The sequence below is a fragment of the Canis lupus genome, chromosome 2, assembly GCF_048164855.1.
Source record: "Canis lupus baileyi chromosome 2, mCanLup2.hap1, whole genome shotgun sequence".
NCBI lineage: Eukaryota > Metazoa > Chordata > Mammalia > Carnivora > Canidae > Canis > Canis lupus.
Window position 1 is genome coordinate 61,296,758 of NC_132839.1, and position 24,037 is coordinate 61,320,794.

The 24,037-nt window shown below is 48.0% G+C and overlaps 1 protein-coding gene across 12 annotated transcripts in view; it reads right to left on the reverse strand.

Annotated features, from left to right (window-relative positions):
* The window catches only part of AFAP1 (actin filament associated protein 1), a 147,840-nt gene that overhangs the window by 102,416 nt on the left and 21,387 nt on the right, over window positions 1-24,037 (reverse strand). For 3 of the 12 annotated variants that reach the window (XM_072803007.1, XM_072803024.1, XM_072803033.1), the window contains exons 2-3: window positions 15,780-15,828; window positions 3,968-4,165 (exon numbers count right to left, since the gene is read on the reverse strand). The exons of 3 other annotated variants lie outside the window; for them this stretch is intronic. In XM_072803007.1, coding sequence (XP_072659108.1) covers window positions 3,968-3,992 — 25 coding nt within the window. In that variant the 5' untranslated portion in view covers window positions 3,993-4,165; window positions 15,780-15,828. Of the gene's footprint in view, window positions 1-3,967; window positions 4,166-15,779; window positions 15,829-24,037 lie in introns of those variants that run through there. 6 more of the 12 variants (XM_072802978.1, XM_072802967.1, XM_072802990.1 and 3 more) reach the window with 5 other exon arrangements.

Below are 24,037 nucleotides of genomic sequence, written 5' to 3' on the forward strand. Positions count from 1 at the left end.
ATGGCCAAGAAGCACATACAGTCATGCTGAGATCATTAGTCATCAGGGTCAAATAGAAATCATGATGAGATACGCCTCTACCTACAGTACAACGAACCAGAGATAAAAGGCTGATAACACCACAAGCAAGTGGTGCCCTCCTACCTTCCTGGGGGGAGCCTCAGTGGCACCAGGCACCTCAGAGAACAGTCTGACAGTTTTTTGCAAAGTGAAATGTACATTTAAGTATGTGGTCCAGTCATGGCACTTTCAGGTATTACCCAGAAGAAATTACTGCGTGTGCCTGCACAAACACGTTGACAGCTTCACTTGTAACAGCCAAAAACTGCACACAACCTAAATGACCATTAGCAAATACAGGGATGTACTCACACAACGGAATATTTCATCACAATAAAAAGAAACAAACCATCTGGGGCACCCGGGGTCTCAGTCGGTGAAGTGTCTGCCTTTGGCTCAGGTCATGATCCCAGGTCCTGGGATTGAGCCCCGAGTTGGGCTCCCTGCTCAGCTGGCGGGTTGGGGGCGGGGAAGTCTGCTTCTGCCTCTGTCCCTCCCTCTGCTCATGCTCTCTGTCTCACTCACCCACTTGCTCTTGCTCTGCACTCTCTCTCTCTCTAAAAAAAAAAAAAAAAAAAAAAGCCTTAGGAAAAATGCCCCACCCACACGTGTAACTTGTAAAAGCACAAAAAGGTGCACTGTATGATCCCATTTTTATGAAATCCCAGAAACAGCAAAGCCCATGTACATTGACAGGAATCAGATAGATGTTTGACCTGGTCTGAGTGGGAATGAACATATCCTGTTGGGTTCACAGGACTCGGCCTCTGGGGGCGCAGGACTTGGCCTCTGAGGGCCCAGACTGACCACGTTAGGGGCAGTCAAGGTCAGAGAGAAAACCCTACATAGTCAAGGCAAAGTCAAATTATACAGGAGACACTGTATGTTGTATCTGATAATGCCAGACGAGTGCAATTGAGGAAATCTAGGTAAATGGGATTTTAAGAAAAGATTTTGTCACTCAACAACAGACAGAGGATAAGAGCACTGGACTGGCTTGGCACATCTAGGGCTAATTCTGTTTTTATAAGGAAGAGAGCAGGGTTTCTAAATCAAGGCACAGAGAATTAGAAAGCTGCAGGGAATGAGCGCTCCTCATTACCATAAAGCTGCACTACATCTTTATTCATGACGAGGTTCTTCTTCTAATCAAAGGAAGGAATAAAAACAAACAAAAAGGGAGAGAAAGGCAGACTGAACTTGTAAATGGGGTCTCATTCAAACCACCACGGGCTACTGCTGAGCCTGCCAGTCAGGAGGGACTCAGAGCCCACATGGCTGTGGAGGACAGGGGCAGACTGCACCCTAACCAGCTCTGCTTTCTCCCCAGGGGGACAAGAGTCTGCTGAAGCACAAAGCCCTCCAGTGGGCTAGGTCAAGGCTCTGTAAAAGGCACCACAGGGCTAGCTGATCCCCTGTCTCCACCAAGCATGGAGAGACCACATGTGGTCCCAGTCCTGGGGCCCTGCCAGGGAGGTAGGGAGGGCAAGGCCAGGCCAGGTTCAGGGGGCTGGCTACCAACCCCCCCACACACCTCCCTTGCAGACTGCTGTCTCCTCACCCAGCCCTAGGTGCAGGCGGGGAGGTGTGGGCTCTGTCTCCCTGCTCACTGAGTTCTCACTTCATTGGGGAGGCTTCCCAAGTCGAGGCCATCTAGAAATGTGTTATCTAATACTAGGGTTTCACTAATGCAGACCCTGAAGCTCAGGGAAGAACAGGGTCCTTCAGACCAAGGACACAGAAAAGAACTAACAGGCAAGTGTGGGTGCCCAGAAGGTGCTTTCTCTGGCATGACCCCACGTCAAACACACTCCAGGACAGTGCTAATTCACAGCATGAGAGATGCCTTGGCACCATCTCTGAGTGGAGGAGCATCACTTTAAAAAAGTGGCCTCTCAACTGAGAATGAGAGAAGAGCCTGCATCCTGCACAGTGGACCCCAGCTGCTGGGTGGGAGAGCTGAGGCTCTGCACATGTCCACACTCACTGCTGGGACAGCAGGCTCTGCGGGGGAGGAAACAGCAAGAGATTCCAGAGTGGGAAAGCTGCTCACAGACCTCGACACTCCCCAAGAAGGGGGAGGGGACAGAGAGAGAGGGGGGCCCTAGGCACTTAGGATTCGCTCCCCACTGTACGATACCACATTTCCAGTAACTGAGACAATAGATGTTTTCTATTAAACGCCACCTCTCACACTTCTAGCTACAGCATAGGCAGCTCTGCCACCACTACTTTATATGAATTAAGGGGCCTAATCTAACTAAATCATCTGAGACGGGGGCTTTGGGTCAGGCGGATGGATGGAGGCAGGGCCCCAGGACACTGAGGACAGTGCCCAGGACGTCAGACTTGCCCAGTGGGCGAAGCTTGCTCACCTCCGACAAACTTGGAAGTGGCCCTCCCCACGTTTGAGCTTTGTGTTGGTTCTGAAGCTCCACAAAGACAACGCATTTCAGATCGACTCCGCAGCCCAGCCAGCTGTGCCCAAACCCCAGCCCTCAATCAAAAGCGGGGCGGGGGGGGGGGGGTGTCACATGTGACCATGGGAGCTGAAAGCATCCTCCTTGAGACGGCAGGGGCAAGAGGACAGGATCAAGGCACATGGTCCAAGAAAGATCAAACGGAGTCCAGTGAAGGCTTTAAATACTGGCTGTCCTCTGCCTCTCGTATGATACAGGAGACACTGAGGCACAAGAGAACAAGGCAGTGTGCCCCATCACACTCCAAGGAGGCAGAGACTTCTGCCTCGGATTTTTTAGCTAGTCTAGAACTCTTGACACCAGTCCATATGAGTGAGCCGGACAATCCCTTTCTGTCAGGAAGACAGCATCCAGTGATGACTCTATACTATGCCTGTCAAGACACAGCTGCCTTCACAGCAATCAAGCTCTATAATTACACTTTAATATTAAACAGCTGGCAATAAAAGCATTTTCCAAAAGCTTCCTCTCTGTCCTCCGGATTGGAACACCCCAAATCATGGCTTCTCAAACTTCCATGGGCATACTACTAGGGGGTGGGGTCTTATTAAAATGCAGATTCTGAAACAGCAGGTAAGAGGGTCTGACTATCTGCATTCCTAACAAGCTTCCAGGGTATATGATGCTGCTTGTCCCCTGGGCCACGGAGTCAAGCCAGGCCCTGACCCACAGAATCTGACAGATCAAGTGGACTGGCTAACTGACAACAGGGCTCCTTGAAGAAATAGTGACCATCCTGCTGCCGTGAAGCCCCCTCCCACCCACAACCTCGGCTGTGCAGCCCACAACCTCGGGGGGCCCCAGGGACCTTCAGTGCAAGCTGGATCCAAACTTCCAAGGACGATGTCAGGAGAGAGGACAGCTAAATAAGGAACAATGCCCCTAAAGAAATGCTTGGCAACTATCTGGCTAGTGTTCTCCAAATGGCCAGGTTCAACCAGGGCTAGAAGGTCTTGGTAGCAGACTTCAATCTGCAGCCTCGTCCATTTCAGTGGGGAGCAAACAACAGCCGTGGGCCCAATCTGACCTGAAGCCTATGTCTGTAAAGACGGTTTGGTTGGCACTCACCACGCCCACTCACTGGCTGGCCACAGCGGCCTTCATGCTACAGCAGCAGAGTAGAATGGTTGGGACAGAAGCCTAAAGCCTTTATAAAGTCTTTGCCCCATCATAGGTTTGCTCACCTCTGCTCTGGGGGGTCCAAGGAAGCAAAGTCTAGGAAGGCAGGCTTGAAGGACAAAACCCAGCATACAATGCCAACAGAGGCAGTTGGGACAGGCTCAAAACCTGGAGAGCAAGTCTGCTAAGAGCTGAAATGCAGTTAGAAATGGGAGGCCAAATCCACTCCCGAGGCTCACCATCTTCCTGCTACAGAGCTGGCCTTACAGGAACACAAAGTGAGCATAATGCACGTCCGAGTCACCCACCTTCACACCTGCTTCTGCTCTGCATGTCAATCTGACTCAGCACTGAGCTCTGTAGGGGAAGGGCCCACCAGCGGAGAACGTGACGTTAGGCCTCAGGTGAGCTTGGTTCCTCTGATCTGGTCATGGTGAAGTGACAAGGCGCCAGGCTCTACTTCCATCTAGTTCCTCCTGAGAGCAGAACAGGAAGTGCCTCTGGGGCTGCGGACAGCAGACACAGAACTGGGGCTCAGACTGCGGGGGGAGCGTGGGGCTGATGGGCTTGTCTCCAGGGAAGGCAGGTGGAAAGGCCCCTCTGTCCCTGCCCCCCTGGCAGATGGGGCCCTCACTGTGCCCATGTGGACAGGGAGGGCTGGTGGGCACCGAGGGCTGGGGAACATATGTTCGTGTATCAGTGGAAGCCAATTAAAGAGGACAGTTGGTCTCCCGTTAGTTTCTCAGGGTTTGGAGCCTGAGAAGCTCACAGAACAGGCAAGATTCAGGTTCCCAAAGACTGTGACGACTTGTACTCATACAGACTCTGGAATTGAAGCAACTGGAATGAAATTCTGCCCCTGTACTTCCTCACTGTGGCCTCGAGTACACAGCCACATCACTACTCCTCTCTCCATAAGCGGACAATGACAGAGCCTCAACAGGTTCCTTTTTAAATGTCCTTGTGTGAAGAGCTTAGCACAGGATAAATCCTCAATAACTATGACTGTTACCATCATCATCAGCGTATAATTACCTGTAAAAAACATTTTGTCAAGTACAATCTCTGCTTTAAAGAATAGTCATAAGATTAGAGAAGATGATACGTAACTTACTGGGAACAGAGCATCATCTCACATAGTGGACCCCTTGGTTTGGAGAAACCAAACCTCATCTCCCCTATATATTTCATGAGACACCGTTCTGCAAACCTACTGAGAGCCCCTCTTCCAAACACGTCACTAGCATTGTTTAAATAACAACGTAATCTGTGGAGGAGATCATTGCAGAGAGGAGAAAACAAGCCCCCAGGAAGGGTGACTCACTCCCTCAAAAACACAAGGCTCACACGTGACAGAACAGGGTCTTCTCAGTTACAGGAGGTACCTCAGAGAAGTGCTAGTTAGTCATTTTAGCAATTATCAGTTCAATAATCTGCACCTCAGTAAAGCAGAAAACTGTTCTGTGACTTTATCATTTATGTATAAGAGTGTGTATCCCCCTTAGAGGTACTTCTTTTCCGAGTTGATCCAAAGGGCCCAATTTCCAAAAAGAAAATGTCCCTCGTAATGTCCAAAATACAGCATAAGCCACAGTTAAGAGATTTTTAATACATATTTAGTTTTCCAGCTAAAGGATGTTAATCTGCTCCCTAAAATAAGGAGCCAGAGATTACAAAATAAACTAAGTACTTCTCATACCACCACAAAGAACCCTCCAGAGCAAACCTGACTTAATCAACCAGCTCCCTCCAAAGAGGGGTCTACACATGCCCCAGCTCCCTTCCTTCCTGCTCTCAGTCTCCCTCATCGTGTTGCCCCCTCCTTTGACTGGCTCCTGTGCAGTCACAGTGACATCTGCCCTCACTTCACTGATGGGGTTCCCATCACTCACCCTCTGGACAGTTTCTCTTTTTGCCTCCCGGGAGATCCTTCCTTGCATTTTGTTGCCTGGCCTCCTCTGCTGTTCCCACCCATCTTCTCAGACCTAGGGATTGTTTTCCTCATAGTTACACTCATCCCTGGATGACTCCCTCCAACTCTGTGACTCTACCCATTATTTCTATGATAATATCCCCTAAATTCCCATCTTCAGTTGAGACCCTGTCCACACTTCCACCTACCCTCTATGGGGAGACAGAGCTGAATCTAGCCTTCCTGAGGAATGCTGGAGAGATGCGGTCACATGTGGGAGACACTTGGGGGCAAGTGACAGGGGTGGTGACAAAGAACTGTGAAAGCAAAGGCCAGGGGACACAGATGGCACATTATGAGAAACAGGACACAGGGGTGAGCTCTGTGTGCCTTTAGATGAAAGCCAGCTGCTCCCACCAACGGTGGAGACTATGTAACACCAGCAGGCTCAGTCTCATACCAACAAGCTGGAGACACCTTACACCTCTGTGGCCTCTTTGCTTACAAATAAAATCAGCTAATTCTATCTGTATGAATTGCCCACATTCTGCTCCCCCCACCCCCCAATGCTCCAGGGTCTCTGGGCTTGGACCTCAGTCTTAGCTTTACAACCAGCTTTGGATTCCCCCTGCCAAAACCCATTCCTTCCGGTCTTCCTCATTTCAATAATGGCATCGCTAGTCTTCCAGGTACTCAGGCCAAAATCCCTGAAGCCTGTCATCCAACCTGTCAGCAAATCCTAGAGGGTCTCCTTTCGAAATACAGTAGACTAACCACTTCTCACCTCTCTTGTCATTTCCAACCAGGCCCAACCACTGTGTTCTCCAGCCCAGAGCACTGTGAGAGCTCCCAACCCATCTCTCCTCTGCCACTCCTTCACCTCACCCTGGCAATCCAGCCTCCACTCCAACTTGGTAATGAATAAATTGATGAATAAAAATATACACACACGCACAGAGGGAAGGAGTGAGGGAGACTGGAAGTACAAATGCTGAAAAATGTTTAGGGAATCCAGTGAAGGCAGACAGTTCTTTGTACTATTTTTGTGACATTTCCCTGAGTCTAAGATATTTCAAATGAGAGCTAAGAAACAAAACCCACCCCCTCCCCCTGTGAGCCTATCCTGTCTCCACCCACCTCCCCCCAGCTGTGGGGACCCCTCCTTCAGCCCATCTAGTTTCCACGAAATGGTAAAGAGCCCTTGTCCATCTTTTGTCTTAGCATGCGGGGCAATGGGGATATACAAATAATGAGTACGTACCCACAGCAAGTCCTTCAAGAATGAGCTGCTGGGGGAGAGGGTATAGGAACCCTGTCCTGCACCTTGAGGGCACTTTGTTCACAGCACTTTCAAAACTCTGCTAGTTCTGCACTCTGTCTGTCCCAGGCAATCCTGGGGGATGGCTCTCTGTGGGACTAGTCCCCAGGGGCCAGCAGAGCAGCCGCTGTGGCACAGATACATACCCTGCTCAATAAACCTTGGCCGAGTGAACCAAGAGCTCAAGAACAGCTTGTCTGTCAAGACTCAATAATATAAAATGAGATGATATGCAAATCATGCCTTTCTCATGGGAAGCAAGGCTAGGCTCCCAAACCATCCCTTACTAAGAAGGCAGAAGTGAAAGCATTCTTCACCACTAAGCACACTGAAAGGTGCCCCTGCCAGAGAAGATCCTATCATGATCACAGCACACACGGCCAGGAAGCCTCAGCCTCCCTCCCATCCCTGGGGCCTAATGAAACAAGCTGTGGAGGACCTTGGTAATTGTGAGGGTGGCTCCCTGCCCCAGGAGCCTCCCACACCAGGAGCTGGGGAAAGCAGGCTGATGAGGACCACAGGTAATTGGGGGGTAAAACAGAAGGGGCAATGGGCTGGGAAAGTGCTGGAAGCACTGGTAAATAGGGACGTGACTGGTATTGGCCACCCAGGGGGTGGGGCCTTGACAAGGAAACGCGTGTATGTGAAGGTGTGGGTGGGTGGGAGGGGGTGTAAGTGTGCGTGGTGTTCTCGTACGCACAGGAGGGGAACATCATTGAAGAGTCTGACTAGGAGGTGGAACAGTGATTCATAAACAATTTGGCCCATAGCACCTGGCTGTGTTTCACTTACTCGTGGTTTCAACAGACTCAAATGCACCCAGCTCCCTCCAGTCCAAGCCATAGCAAACACCTCCAATGGCCCTGCCAGGAGAACATCTGACTTACATACATGGCTGCCACTATCAAATTAACAGTGAATAAATCCTGATTGCCTACAGCCCACAAGAATGACATCCTGGGCGAGTTCAGTTATCCCTGAATCCTCCAGAAATGCTGCAAGGCAGGGCCGTAAAGAACACACCACACACCAGAGTGCTTCCCATGCTGTCTGTGCAGAATGTCCCCATTCCAGGTTACTTTGCAAATTGTCCTTGTGAATCTCTGTGCCAAATGGCCACTCACTTCCACGGCCTTGAATTGTGTGCTAAAGTAACTCATTAAGGAGACCCACGTGAGGCTGGCAACATGCGGACACCGGAAACCCAGCACACAGTGAACCAGCTGGACAGCGTGCTGGTGGCAGGCAGAGCACCTTTGGAGAATGACTCTGTCTCTGCCTGTGAGGCCCTGTCCCTGTCCCCACCCACCCCACTCACTCTGAGTGGGCTCCAACCAAACTAGCCTTGAAAAATAAACACAGGTCCATACACCACATGGAATTTGCTTCTGAAAGCATGTCTTGCAACCGACAAGAAACCGTAAGTACGACTTTTAAAGCTGCACAAGTGCAAACCTCAGAAACGTCTACTCATTGCCACGTGTGGATTTGGGCACGCTGTTACAGCACAACAACACTATAATTCACGGAAACCAAAAGAGAAGGATGGAACAAATCAGTGCAGGAATCAGAGGAAGCAGGACCTCCCGGCTAGAGAAGTAGGTCAAGAAAGGGCTGGGCTGTGAAGTTGCAGTGAAGCAGTGGCCTCGTGCAGGTGTTCTGTGGCCTCCCTACCCCCCAGCACCCCACCCCACATAGACAGCACCTTCTATCAGTAGGAATACTTCTGTGTCACACATGGCTTGAGGCCTACTGTACCAGGAAGAAGATCGCCACGGAAGGGAAGAACATCATGGTGGGGCCTAAAACATGATTGCAAGGCCAGTCCATAAGTCACACATGGGAGGCAGCCCCGTGTCCGCCTATGCCCAGCACAGAGGTGGACAGAGTGCCTGTTACACCTTCACCTCCTTGCTCCGCTATCACTTCACATTGAGTCCCTGACTTCCCTCGGACTCCAAATTTCAGGAATCACATATTTTTTTAATTTATTTTTTATTGGTGTTCAATTTGCTAACATATAGAATAACACCCAGTGCTCATCCCATCAGGTGCCCCCCTCAGTGCCCGCCACCCAGTCAGCCCCACCCCCCCACCCACCTCCCTTTCTACCACCCCTTGTTCGTTTCCCAGGGTTAGGAGTCTCTCATGTTCCGTCTCCCTTTCTGATATTTCCCACTCATTTTTTCTCCTTTCCCCTTTATTCCCTTTCACTATTATTTATATTCCCCAAATGAATGAGACCATATAATGTTTGTCCTTCTCCGATTGACTTATTTCACTCAGCATAATACCCTCTAGTTCCATCCACATCGAAGCAAATGGTGGGTATTTGTCATTTCTAATGGCTGAGTAATATTCCATAGAATCACATATTTTTCCATGGCTTCCCACCCACGATTAAAATACAGGATCCTGATGAGGACATCTGTCCTGCCATCACTTTAACCTCTAGTTTTGCAGGGCCACATGCTTTTGGTGCCACCCAATGACCACACACCACAGCCCTGGAAAGGTTAACTGCCCACAGGACAGCAGGCAGTGGCCCCTCTCTTCTGGCCACTGTCCCTCCGGAGAGCCACACTGGGACGATGCCCTTTGTGGACAGCCCAGAGGAGAGGTCACAGAGAGGGAAGGTGAGCAGGAGGACAGGTGTGCAGCCTAGGAAGAGAAAGTCAGGGAGCACACTCTCCCTGTAAGCATCTTTAGATTTTATAAAGTGAGGAGAGAGGGGCTAGGCCAGTTCTGTTGCCGCATTTCCTTTTTTTTTTTTTTTTTCCCTTTTTTTTAACATGTTATTTATTTGACAGAGAGAGAGCAAGCAAGGAGAGTAGCAGAAGGAGAGACAGGCTCTCTGCCCAGCAGGGAGCCCAATGCAGGGCTCAATCCCAGGACCCCAGGATCAAGACCTGGGCTGAAAGTAAGTCCTTAAACAACCAAGCCACTCAAGTGCCCCTGTTGCTGCATTTCTAAACCCTGATGTTTAAAAATGTAAAATCTGAATTCAGACAAAACAAAAGGGTATCTCTTTAATAAACGTACTCTCTGGTGCTCAGTGTCACTCATGTAGAAAATCATTTAGAAAATAATAATCATTTAGAAATAATTAACATTTAGATGATTGCTCAGGAAACCCAGGTTATGTTCTAAGGCTCACATCCTCGTGCAAAGTGCCAGGGACTATGCCGTGGAACAGAGCTCTCCTGCACATCAGTCAATAATATATTCAATTACCTATTAAAGAAGACCTTAATTAGCTCATGTACACCTGAAATACAGATTTGAAAAGATTTGAAATACAAAGAGAAGACAGTCTGATAGCTCTGCTTCAGAATTTTGGATGGTGCAAATAACCCTTCATGATTTCAAAACAATCGGCAATCCATCTTCCCTGCCTGCAAGAGAGCAATCCTTCTGGACCCAGCATGCAAAAGAGCCCAGCTGGCGAGGAGACAGATCATAATCAGTTCTCTGTGGGATCAGCTAGTCTCGGGTCCCAATGTAACGCACAGAAGTAAAGAGCTGTCAATGACCAAACATCTAAATACTTACCCCCTCACCATCTGCTGCTCCTATCATTTGAATTTAAAATTAATAAGACCACCATTAAAAGGTAGAGTTGCTGCCTACATCTGCTGTTCTAAAATAATGGATAGTGACTGGCCACATAATGGCTCAAGCTGTAACATGGATACGAGTCCACAATGCTTAAACTCTAGGCGGAGAATAAAACGAAAATTGCAATTCTCTATTTGAGTTTTCCCCTTTTTCTAAAGTCACCGTTCCCCAAACTGCTTTGATTGTCTTGTTTTATAAAATTTATGAGAAAATGTAAGGTATTGTGAAATTTAAAGGTATTGTAAAAAATCACTACTTTCTCGGGGTACAAGATGTGTAAAGATGATTTCAGCTGCTGGGTCTGTTTTCTGAGCCTGTGGCACTGGGGTACATTTTCTCCCCCATTCCTGCATATTTAGATTCACGGAAGACAGTCTGAGCAGGAAAGAGGGAAGTGAGGCGAGCAGTTGAAAGGCTCTGGTCCCGCTCTAACCAGGTGATCCTGGGCAGCTCGCTTTCTCAGGCCTCAGGCTATATATTCCACCTGCACCAGAGTAAAAGCCCGTGGGCACGGCGCCACTGCACGCTATGCGTGCTCACACACGCACACGCACGCACACACACAGCAGCATCGCTCACCTGCGTGAAACCCTGTGACAATCAGCTAATTTTCCGAAGAACTGTTCTACACATTTCCATTCATGACCAGCACCTTCTTCCAGGTTAAGCATTTGGGCTGATGAGACATCCCGCAGCAATTCGTGTGGTCCCACTGCCCACAGTCCCCCGCTCCCTACCCATGCAGCTTCTTCCAAAAGCATTTTTCATGACCGGGCAGAAGGGGGAAGAGTAGCTGTCTCACCCCGCCATTCATTCAACAAATACTAATCGGTGTGCCAGCGCTAGTGACAGAGACAATAAGTAGGTCTTCAGGGAGCCCACATGTGTGTAGGTGCAAACAGACAAACCAAAACACACACTAGGGAGTGAAAAATGCTGTACAGAACCATGCCGCGGAAAAGGAGAGAGACCATCTCCACCAGAGCCGTGGTGATGCTAATGCTGTGACAGGTCAACAGGGCATAGGACAGACTGACAAAAGCCTCTGTACAGTGACACCATTCTCCCTCGAGTCTTCTCTCCTCATAATGGAAAAAAAAAAGGAAAGCAGGGGCATAAAGCCATTTTGAGATGGTTTCTGATTTCAGATATCTGGCCATCAAACCCCTGCAATTTCAAGGAAAAGCTGATAAACCATATGGCTGACAGTTGAAAGTCTGTGTTTAGGAGCGACTCTTAAATATGGGCAAATGTGTTTGTTTATGTGAATGCTCCGGGCCCTCGCTCGTGCAAATCGTGCTAACAGAACTGTCCGTGTTTTGCCGGATTCACCAGCTTGCCACAAACAGCCTTCCGTGCCTTTTCTAACTGTTTATAAATAGCACAAACGCCCAGATATGCACATCGAGGCAAGCTGTCCCTTCAGCTGCCGCTGCTGTGACAATGAGCCAAATCAACCCGCGCGCACCGCACACCGGGGCCGTCGGGCCGTCTGACGGAGGATTTGTCCAGCGGCCTGCCTTCCTTGGAGGTGGAAAGGCACAGAGGGGGCCCTACTCTCCGTGCAGGACAAACCACGCCGCAATCTCTGGATGAGTTCTGCCCCCGCATCCACCTGCCCCTCGTCCTCGTCGTAGCCCCGTGGCTTCCCCGTGTGCCCATCCTGAAAGGCTGCCAGCAGCCCTGCCACAGGAGCCTGCTACCGCTGCCGTCACACGCGGGAGGAACAAGGAGCTGCCCAGGACCACGTGCTAATGAGAGGGCCCTTTTCACAACCGGAGTTTCCTGGTGCCCAAAATAATGCTTTTCTATCACGCTATTTACATGGAGCTGAACTCAGGTTCTTTCTACTAGGTCAGCCGCCCAGAGGTATTTATATGACACAAACCATGATGACCTGTTAGCATTCCATCTTCTAAAACATTAAAACAGCAGCATTTATTCTGCACTCAGAAGGTGCCAGTCTCTGAGTTTTATCTTACATTACAGCCCTATAAAATCGCCACCATATCACTCCCCAACCAAGGCACAGAAAGGTTAAAGAGCTTGTCCACGGTCACAGGTTATTTCTCCTTTTTTTTTTTTTTTCAAATTTACAAAAGTAAATACTCCTTTCATTACAAGTGTTATTAAAACAAACATACTTAAGATGCACTAAATAGTAAAATAGCAAAAAGTAAAAGTCAGATTATACAAAACAGTGAAATTCTCCTTCCACTATAATCACCAATCCCAACCTCTCCTCTGGGGCAACCAGTGCTACCAGCATGTCACACGGCCCTGCAGAGCTGCTGCCGTGGTGTGGAAATAAGTGTGCCACACACACAAGGGAGATACTATACGTCACCACTGTATCGCCTGAGCAACTTGAGGGGGTGTGGCTATTGCACCTCCATCATCCATGACACACCTTCCCTACCACCCGGAATAAACAGTCAAGGTGAGAAGTCAGCTTGTCACCCAAATACGGCTCTGAAACACAGCTCTCGGCTGCCAGCTCCCGTCCCTGCCCCGTCACGGTATGGCTGCACATGTTCAGTCATATTATCTGCCGGCAGCCAGAAATAACTGACAGTAGTCATGGCAGACACGAATGTGCCACGCAATCCACTGCTCTTCAAGCAGAGATGTGCTGCAGGGACTATGGTCCAGCTGCCGGCTTCCTTCCCACGGCAGCCTGAGCCCTGAAAGGGTGTCAGAGGCCTGGCCACATTAGCCCAAAAGGGGACGCTGGGACGGGCAGTCCCTCTCCTGAGCAGCATGCAGGCTGGCTGAGGCTCTACACACCTACATCACAGCCCACCGCTTCCTCAGTCTCTCTACTCTCCTCACACCACTGATCCTGACAGACACCTTCCCCCCACATCTGCCTCCCCAGAGCCCACTGCAGCTGGTCTGCTCCCTACCCAGGATACCCCCAGCACAGAATTCTTCTGTGCCTCTGTGTCCCTGCTACCATCTTGTGCTACTTTTGCAATCACATGGGAGTACTTAGCTTACAAGGTTTTCACATTCTGAGTCTTTTTATAATTCATGATAAATACTTGGAACCGTCCTGGTGGAGCTATTCATACTATTACAGTGAGTGATAAACAGATAGAGGCCTCTCACTGCCACTCTCCCCCATAGATCCTCGTCCTCTGCAGGACTTCACAGCATCCTTCCCATGGCAAATATCTATTCCAGTGCACATACCAGGGCCCTCTTTTAAGGATGCTCCTCATCAATGGGCAACAGAAGTCATGCTTCCCATCATAAGCAAAGCCCACTTCTTCAGTGCACACATGCCAGAGCCCTGGGGTGGTTACGGCAGAGTGAGGATATGAGGCTTTTCCCTAGAAAGTCACTATCCCAGCCCAGAACAGTTATAAAATATCTGGGCAAAAGATGGGAAACTCTCAAACCAAAAGACATGAATAGGCAAGTCAGAAAAAAAATCAATTATTTAAACCCCACTAATAGGGCACCTGGGAGTCTTGGTGGTTGAGTGTCTGCCTTTGCTCAGGCCATGATCCCAGGGTCCTAGGATCAAGTACCACATTGGGCTCCCCACAGGGAGTCTGCTTCTCCCTCTGCCTATGTCTCTGCTGCTCTGTCTCTCAAGAACAAATAAAATCTCAAAAAAAATAATAATAAACCTCACTAATAATCAAAAAAGCAAATTAAAATGATATCATCTATTATTTATCCAATTGACAAACTGCTTCAACTACTGGTAATATTTAGTATTGGTGAGGATTCAGTGAGGCAGCTGCTCTCAAGCATGGCTGATGATCATGCAAACGGAAACCACCTTTCTTTTCTTTTTTTTAAAGTTTTTATTTATTTATTTATTTATTTATTTATTTATTTATTTATTTATTTATGAGAGAGAGAGAGAGAGGGGCAGAGACACAGTCAGAGGGAGAAGCAGGAAACAACCTTTCTGAAGAAGAGCTGGACATGTCTACCAAGATCACCCACACCACATACCCTCTCTCACACCAGCCTAAGAACCACCTGTGCTAAGATGCACGCTGAGTCCCTCAAACAAGGTTTTTGTTACCTACTGTAGTACTATAAACTGTAAACCTCAAACATCCAATGTTACATAAATATTTAAGATATAATTTAAGATACATATAAATTGCATTTCTGAAAGTATAATTCATGATGTGACAAAAATGTCCATTTATATATAGGGAATAAAAAAGATCTTAAACAGATAGAATATTCATTTTATTTTTAAAAAACATAATTTTATGATTAGAAAAAGGAAAGGACTAGGTCTTAGTCTAGGGTCTCCAAGATTCCCCACTGAGCCTCAACAACTGGCCAGGAGAACTCTCAGGACTCGTCACACAGGCATACTCAGAACTAGATTTATCACGGCAAGAAGAGACAAAGCACAATGAGCAACGGGGAAAGGCACAAGGTGCAGCGGACTCCAAAAGTAGGAACCTCCAGGGTCCTCTCCCACAGAGTCACACAGGACAGCACCTGGGAAGCGCTGGCACCAGGAAGCTCGTTAGAGACCCAGCGTCAGGGATTTTGCTGGGGGCTGGGCATATGGGCCCCCTCTGCCTGACATGTACCAAGGTTCCAGACTCTAGGGAGGAAACCAGGTCTGTGGGCATGAACCATGCTGTCTGCACAGACAGCTCAGGCTCAGTGGTGGGAACCGTCCCAACACTGAAGTTCCAGATACCAGCCATGGGCCAAGCTCACGAGCAGGCCTCCCAGAGGATGGGAGTCTCTGGCCTGCTGTGGTAATGCTGTTCTGCACAAGGCTGAAACGGTCATAGTGCTGAGGTCTGATGAGATTTGTGTTCTTCTTTATCCTCTCTCATTTCCAAATGTTCAATAACATGTATTTCCTTTACGATCAGGGAGGTGTATTACACACTTTTAAGAGCTCTGTTTTGCTTGTTTTGCCTACATGACATCAATTTTTAGATCACATAGAGGGGAATTCTGAGATTTACAAATGTCCTAAGAAGACACAGCCAGGGAGAGAGAAATGCGGGAGAGCCACCGGGGGGATGGGCGGTCCTTGGTGAAGAGTGGGGATGAAACTCCACCGGCGTCCTCAAGATTTCCAGCTTTATTCTTGACCAAACAAGCTGGAGAGTCAGATTTCGTTCCTAATACGGCTATGAGCAGGCACTATTTTGTTTTTAATGCAAAGATCTCTATATTCCAAGCACCCCCAGCAGATAGCACCATGGCTCTTGTCAAGACAATTTCATTTCTTTTAATGCCATTGAGTTTGAAGATCATGAAATCTCCTTACCTGTGCTTCCTTCTGATGACACTCACCACAGAAAGAATTTCAGAAGAATCTGAAAGTTAAAAACAAACATGTATGGAAATATGCAACCCAGAACTCAATCCATGACTCTACAACATCATTCTCGCAACCCAGAACTCAATCCATGACTCTACAACATCATTCTCATGGTTACATTTCCTTAGGTGTAAAAGGGAAGGGAAACACTGCCTGCCTTGCAATCGTAAGAAAACAGATGTAGGAGAATTTCAATGATAAGACGTTAGTATCAGAAGCGCCTCACATAACCATTCCACAAATGCCTATGTGCTGGCCCTTACGTCGGGCCCAAGGAATACAGCAGTAAATAGAACGGACGTAGCCAGATAGAGCTCAGAGGGCCCACAGATCACTTGAAAGAGAAATCGTGAGTAAGCTGTGGGGGTGACAGGAGGCAGCCTTTTAGCAAAGGCTCAGAAAAAGACTCTGGGACTGGGGCTTGGGTTACAACTCCAGAACTACCACCTGAGAGCTCTGTGACCTCAAGCAAGTTGCTTCAGTTTCCTTGTGTCTCCGTTTCCTTATCTGTAAGATAAGGATTCAAACAGTAGGATTCCAATCCTCCTTTGACTGTAATGAGACTTTAGGGAGTTCATGTCTGTGATGTTCTCAGGACTATGCCTAGTCACAGAAGATAACTGTGGAGATAATTTTTGCAAGATAAATATAAATATATAAATTTTAGGGGCCTTGAGATGTAAATGAGACTCTAAGTTGTACATGGAGAGATGAGCAAAATTTTCCCTGACCAAATACTCCTCAACAAGTCTAATGAACTTTATTCCAGGGGCATTCCCAAGAAATTAAGGCTTTAGATGCTACATCCTGGCAGTATTAAAATAGTGCAAAATGCCCAGTAAATAAGCAAATTTCAGAAATAATTACGTATGTTTCCAAAAACACATATAGGCTTAAAGTTTTCCCAAATTTAAAAGCACAAAGCACTTTCACATATATGACCTCACTGACTCTTGAAAAACCCTTCAGAAGAAGCGTAACAGAGGAGGAAGGTCATCCAGTGACCCTGTGTGGACTGTCCACAGTCAGAGAGCCGGTCAGTGGGGAGAGAAGAGACTGAAACAGTGTCAGCTTGTGAACACCACTCTCTTCCTTCCACACCATAACGTGCATGCACCCACTCAGCTCCTAAAACTTTACAGAAATCCCAACACAGAGACCTGAAATAGCATGCGAGAATTTCCATGATGCAGACATGCATCTTATTCTCTGTCTTTGAGAATGCTTCGCTGCCCTTCAGCTGCAGAAGCAGAAACCAAACTGCGTTCCCCAAGCCGAAAGCAGTGTTTTCTTCTCAGCTGGTACTCTGGGGTTAAAGGAACAGGAGATCATTCCACAAAATTACTGTTACGCTTCTCAAAAAGGAAGTATGACTTTCACAGAAAAATCTATTCCATTTGGGAGAAAGGTCCACTAAAGCCACAGCAGGGTAATATATTCATACAACAACAATTAACTTCATCTGTCACATAGTGAAATCCCAAAGCCCTCTGGGCATACAGCTGCTTTCTGAGCCTAAATTAAACTCCAACTGAGAAACAGGTCAATTTTCTAAAATATTCTTTCGCAAACATCGTAAGCAAAAATTCCTTTAGCTTGCTTCTCATTTTCCAGATGGAATACCTCTGTTGGACTTACTTGAATTTAGGCAACCCTTACCACAGCCCAGACACCAAACCAGCCACTGCGGTGACAACACAGACAGACGTGGTACAGCAAGACCCTCGAGGAGCTCACCCTGGGGGAAGGGAAGGCCACCCAATCACAACCTTAAAGCAGCTTACTGATTGCTATCACCTATTTCAGCTTTGGCTCTAGCTTGAATTGAAGGGAAGGGAAGGGAAGGGAAGGGAAGGGAAGGGAAGGGAAGGGAAGGGAAGGGAAGGGAAGGGAAGGGAAGGGAAGGGAAGGGAAGGGAAGGGAAGGGAAGGGAAGGGAAGGGAAGGGAAGGGAGAAGGAAGGAAGGAAGGAGGGAAGGAAGGAAGGAAGGAAGGAAGGAAGGAAGGAAGGAAGGAAGGAGAAAGAAGAAAAGAAAGAAGTAAGGAAGGAAGGAAAGAAAGAAAGAAAGAAAAGAAAGAAGAGAAAAAGGAGAAAAAGAAAGAAAAAGAAAGAAAAGCATACACAGCACATCCCATTTCTATATGGAAGCAATCAGATCTGAACATTAAGTCGAGCTCAAAGTGTGGGGGGCAGGCACCAAGGGAGGTCCCTAGAGTGGGAGAGCTCATTCACAGGGGTGAACACACATACCATTTGGAGGTGGGGAAGGGACCCAAGCACAGGGGCGACCCCAGGGCTTCAGGGATGCCCGCACATCTGGAGGAAGGAACAGAGGGCAGGAAATCTGAAGCCTCCAAATTGAACAGACACACACAGAACTCCTCCCCAAATGGGTGAGGGGTTACTAGGATGCTAAACAGAACACTGTCCTACCCAGAGCACAGAGCCCTGGTACAACAGTGAGGAAGACACAGGGCCACCAGGGCCCCCAACTCGGCCCATAACCTTGGTTGAGCCTCTTCTTTCTTTTTTATTGAGGTATAACTGGCATATCACATCATGTGAGTTTCAGGTGTACAACATGATGACTGAGATTTGTATATGTTGCCAGTGATCATCACAATAAATCTAGTTAACACCCTCACTGCACACAGTCACAAGATTTCCTTTTCTTGTGATGAGAACTTTTAAGATCTACTCTCTTGGCAGCTCTCAAATAGGCAAAACAGCATTATTAATGACAGTCACCACACTGTACCTGGTACTTGGTTAAGTCCCTGATCTTCTGTGAGCCCCAGTAAAATCACCAGAAAAACAAGAGACGTGAAAACCCACCTGCCTTCTTCACAGAAATGCTGAGAGGATAAAACAAGATAATGGATTTTAAGGGTCTTGCAGAACCATGAAGCAAAATACCAATGTAAGGAGTCATTATCACCATTCCTTAAGTAACCTGCACATAGAACTGAGTTTTACAACCCATGTTCCCCCGACCTTCGCCTGACAAGAGCATTGTGAGTGCAGGCAATCTAGCTGGGCCAGAGTCCAGAGCTCGGAGGGCCTCAGGCAGCTCAGGACTTGAGTGGTGTCACTCCTCCGGAAGGATCAGGAAGCTTTCTGAAACAGAGAACCAAACCGACCTACAAGACTACATTTTATCTTTCTCGGATATGCCTGAGGTCATCCAAAGCCTCCTCACAGCTAAGCAATCCAGGGCTGTCCCCTGCTACACTGTATATTTCCACCTCAGAAGCCAAAGGGCATTCAAATGTTACATGATGATGGGCCTAAACAGTAGAAATCACGTGAAGCTAGAACCCCAAAAAACATATTCACAGAAAGGATTCAGCGAAATCTGCTTCAAATATGTTCACTATCGCCTGCAGCACTTATCTTCTGCCTCTTTCCAGCTGACTCCATGGATGCTTTGACTGCCCCTTGGCTTTCACTAAGACCACGGAAAAGTAATACACCTGCGTGCCCCTCCCAGCGGAGCACCAGCCACACCACCAACACATCTCCCAGGGTAGTCCCCAAAATCAGGCTGCAAAGTCCCGGTAAATGTAGACAAACAACTCCCCAGCCGCCATGTTCTTTCTCTACTCCCAAGGAAGATGGGTTGAGATGATGAGTCTTGAAGTCAGAACTAAAAGAGGCCATAAGCAACATCTAATCGGACCCTCCTGCCACAGCACAGCAACCTAACACCCAGATAATAGCAGAGCAGGAGAGCCAAAGCCAAAACCCACTCACCTGACCTCGGGCCCAGAACTCCTACAGCAATGCTGCTCTGGATCTTCTTCCTAATGAAGGAAGATAAAGCAGGGCCCTGGCAAAGCCATTCCATCCATACTAAAGCCATTCAAGAGCTGACCTAGCACATATTTAAAGACAGGCACTTCTTGCCAACTGTATGAGCATGAATATGTAGAGAAATTTCGGCTATGTTTCGACTTGCTGCCTGTGTTCATAAAGCACCAACTGCTCGTGGTCCAAGTGCACACAGTGTACCTCTTCATCATAATACCCTATTTATCCTGCAGCCAGGTGTCCACCCACTGCCCTAGACAGCATGTCCGTGAGCGCAGGGATCTATAATCACTTTCTATCCCCAGTGCCCAGCCTGTAAGATACCCAATAAGTGATTAATGAACTAAGTTACCTACTCAAACATTTTTAACTTGCATTAACAAAAGATCTATTAAGTTTTGTTGATGTGGAGATAGTACCACACAGCTTAAACCTTAACTTGTGGATTTATGCTGTGTTCTCCTAGATTTCATTTGCTAAGTATTTAGTGAGCACCTCATGTGTGCTGGACATTGCCAAATGCAGTGCCAGGAACCAGAGTTCAGATAGGGCTCAGAATCGAACGGGAAACAGAAGAAAACCAGACAAGGTTTGGTGGGAGAGCTGAGAAGAATAAACACTGACCACGGAGCGAAGAACTCGCTTTGTCCAGCTGGCATACAGATAACACATGCTTCCTGCAGCATGCGATCGCATCCCCTCGGCGACTAACGAAGCTATAATGCAATGGCCCCCTGCGTGCCAGATGTCACTGCAGAGCAGGGTTCAGGAGAAGAAACCAAAAAACAAAGCTCCAGGATTGTGCTGGAATACAGATTGAAACAGATTGAACAGGCAATGTTCCAATTAGGAAATCCCCTGCCTATACTCTTTTGAAACTCAAGGTACCCTGGAGGCTGATATTTAAGTGGTATATTAACCCTACCAGTTAAAACCAAAGAAATCTTTGGTTCAAGGGCTAAGGATGAATTATCTTTGGCAAATTTATTCACTCTGAGTATTTCCATTAAGAGAATTATGAAAATTACTGAGCACTTACCATGTGCTAGGAACAGGCATCAAGCTACATGCTTTAAAGACATGTTTGTATTTAATCCTCAGAATGACGCTGGGAGGAGATGACAATGGCTCCTATCATCCCATTTTACAGTTGAAGAAAATGAGGTCTACACAAGTTTTAAAACTTGCCCCAAACTACACAGTTGGAAAACCCAGGCAGCTTGCCTCTGCAGGCCCTGCATGAAGACAAAGTATTTATAAACTGTCCAGAACAGAGCTGGTATAATGGACTATAATAAATACCAACAATTCACACCTACGATCATTTTGTGCTAATCAAACAAGATTTGCTACAGTTCTGCACAACTGTCAAATTATTCCGAGAAGAAAAAGTAGAGTGGGTAGACACTGGAATAGAGTGAATGACTGGTAGACATTCATGGGATGAGGCATTATCTGCACAATATTCTTTACTCGCCCCACAGCGCCCAGAGCCATTCCACACTGATGAAAGAAGGAGGCCCTTGTGTTGCCTGGAATTCTCATTCACCTTGGACATGGGTTCTCAACCTTCACCATCCATCAGAGTCCCCTGGGCAGCTTTTCAAACCTATAGACACCCAGGCTCCATTCCTGAAGATCCTATTTCAACTGGTGTGGAGTGAGCATGCATGCTTTTCCCAGAGACTCCCACCTGGCCCTGGGTGCACCTCGGCTGAGTTCCCCAAATACTCACTGGGGTTCAGGTTGAGTAAGAGGAGTCACCACCTTCTCCCCTCAAAAAAGTGTTTACAGTTTTCTCTGCTTTTAGGATAAAGAAACTAATGTCAGAGATTTATTCCAGTCCAAACCAAATAAACTCCCAGTGAAACAGTGCTCTTGTATAAGTTTACATACAAACAGCTTCCTTTATCATCCCTGGCAAGAGCCAGAGCATTAACTCTGAGCCACGAGAAGTCTGCAGAAATGAGAAATTCAGGTCTTGGCCGTTTGCCACATTCCACATGCACCCTCCCCTAGAAGGAAGGCTCAGCTACAAGGTAGATTAACCATTTTATCAAGAATGGAAACAGAAAAGCAGAGCTCAGCCTGGAGTCAAGGGGCTGGGGATCCCACTCATGGCCCCACTGTAGATGATGAGTGATGTCACGTCAGGGAAGTCCCTTCTCCTCGCTGGCCCCGGTCTGGCTACCAGTGGATGAAAGAGAGGTAAAGCCAAAATGCAGGTGTTACTGCAAGCTCCAGGTTCTCACAGTGATAAAAGGAATATCTGCCATCAAGAAACTGAAGTACCTTTCCCCATTCCTTAGAATCAAAAGTAGAAGCAGAGAGCGCAGCGACCATCTGACCAGGTGGACCGGCCACAGAACAGATATGCAACAACCAAGAGGACACAATCAGGAATGCCATGGATGATGGCTTCCTCACCCACCCACTCACTTGTTCATTCCACAGATACCTGAGGCACCTTCTATGCTACTCACCCCACCAATTTCCAGCATCTTTTTGCTGCACCCCCTCAAGTACCACACCTATCATGTCTGATCATCACTAACCTGTTTGCTGTCAGCCACCACATCACAGATGAAGCGGACTACAGCACAGGAGGCCCTACCCCCGCTCAGTGATTACTCCCAGACTGCAGCACCCAGAGTGGCCCTTCCGCCTTGGGGCACTTCCCACCCTTGGCTGATCCAGAGCTCCCAGATGGCTGTCCTGTCCTAGCAGCTGTCGCAGGCTGTTCTGAGGCCACGAAGGCTACAAAATGTACAGGGCTAATGTGGTCCATCTGTCTCTAGTAGATCTTGTGCTTGTCCTGCTGGTCACTTCTGCAGACGGATGGGTTAGGATGGGCTTTGGCAAGTTACCATGGAGTGACTCCCCCATTCCTCCCACAGGAGTGCAGACTGGCTAGTTAGCAGTGAGGACAGCTTTCTTTTCCATATCTCATTGTGCATTCCTGGCCCTAAAGCACTCAGGCCATGCCACCAAATATAGGCAAGAAAGAGCCTCCTCTCTCTAGGTCAACGTGTAGGGGGCATCCCTGGGCATCTCTAACTCAGCAATAAAACAGAACATGCCCCACCCCCATGATGTAGGATATAAAACACAGGTGCTCACTGGTGTCACCAGCCAGAACCACAGATGTGTTTTGAAGAGTTTTATACAATTATTTCCAAAGTGCTACTCACACAGTGCCATTCCTCACGTCTGTGATGCTTTACGGATGGCAAAGCATCACCACATCTGTGCCACTCAACAGCTTTGTGTCATACATTGAGTGTATTTATCCTCATTATCCTCATTGTTTACATGGTGACACCAAAACTCACAGAAACTCAGTGACTTTCCCAAGGATGCTCAGTTAGTGTTAGACCCGGGGCACAAGGCCTCATGATTCCAGAACAGATCCTATTGCCAACATCCCATACGGTGCTTCCAGGGACCCTCACCTGGTCTCAGAAGGGCAGAAAGTAGGTCTGTCCTCCAAGGCCCTCACAATGTCAGGGACAAGTGGGGACAAGCCTCTAACAGAGAGCACACACTTGCTCGAGAAGGTTACACAGGACAACACAGGCCCTCTGCGCTTTGGAAGTCTTTTAACGGCAGTGTGGGGAATGACACGCACAAGGTACTCTCTGACCAGGCAGAGGGAACTCTGGGGACTCATGTCCCTCCTCAACTGCAAGTCAGGGCTCTAAGTATGAGCCAAGACAGAGCAGACATGCCCTGGAGAGCAACGGGCATAAAGTCCAGTTAGACAGGTGGATGGAGAGTGGTGGGGATGAGGAGGGGGCTTCTAGTCCAAAGGCCTGGTGAGTAGGATGTCCGTACCCAAGTGAAAACGAGACAGGAGAAACAGGCTTGGAACAGAAATGTGTGTATGTTTAATTTGAGAAACATGAGCAACACAAGACGAGGAACACTGAATTATCTTGGATTTCCAGAGTCTAGCACAGGCTACACATGTGGGGGCTGTCAGTGAAAAAGAGAGACAACAAGGGGAAGGAAAGTAGACAAAGTGGAGGAGAAATGACCACAGGCTCATGCCAGTCCCTGGATCCTGAAGGCAGGGACAGAAACCAGGCAGTCATCTACAACTGTGCTCAGTTCACGGACTCGTTTACCTAGCCATGGCAGAATGTGCTAGATGCTATGTCAGACCCTGCAGAGCCCCTGATCAACACCCCAGAGCTCAAAGAGAATGGGGGAGGCATGTGATGCAAATGAGCAGGCAATCCGTAAATCAGGACAGACACAAGGACTGTGAGGGAGCCGCAGAAGCAGTGGCTGACTGTGCGCTTGTACTCCCTGGTTTTCAAGGTACCCTGCCCAAGGCTCACACATCACCGTGATGGCACGGCACCTTCCACCATCCAGGGCACTGTAAGAAT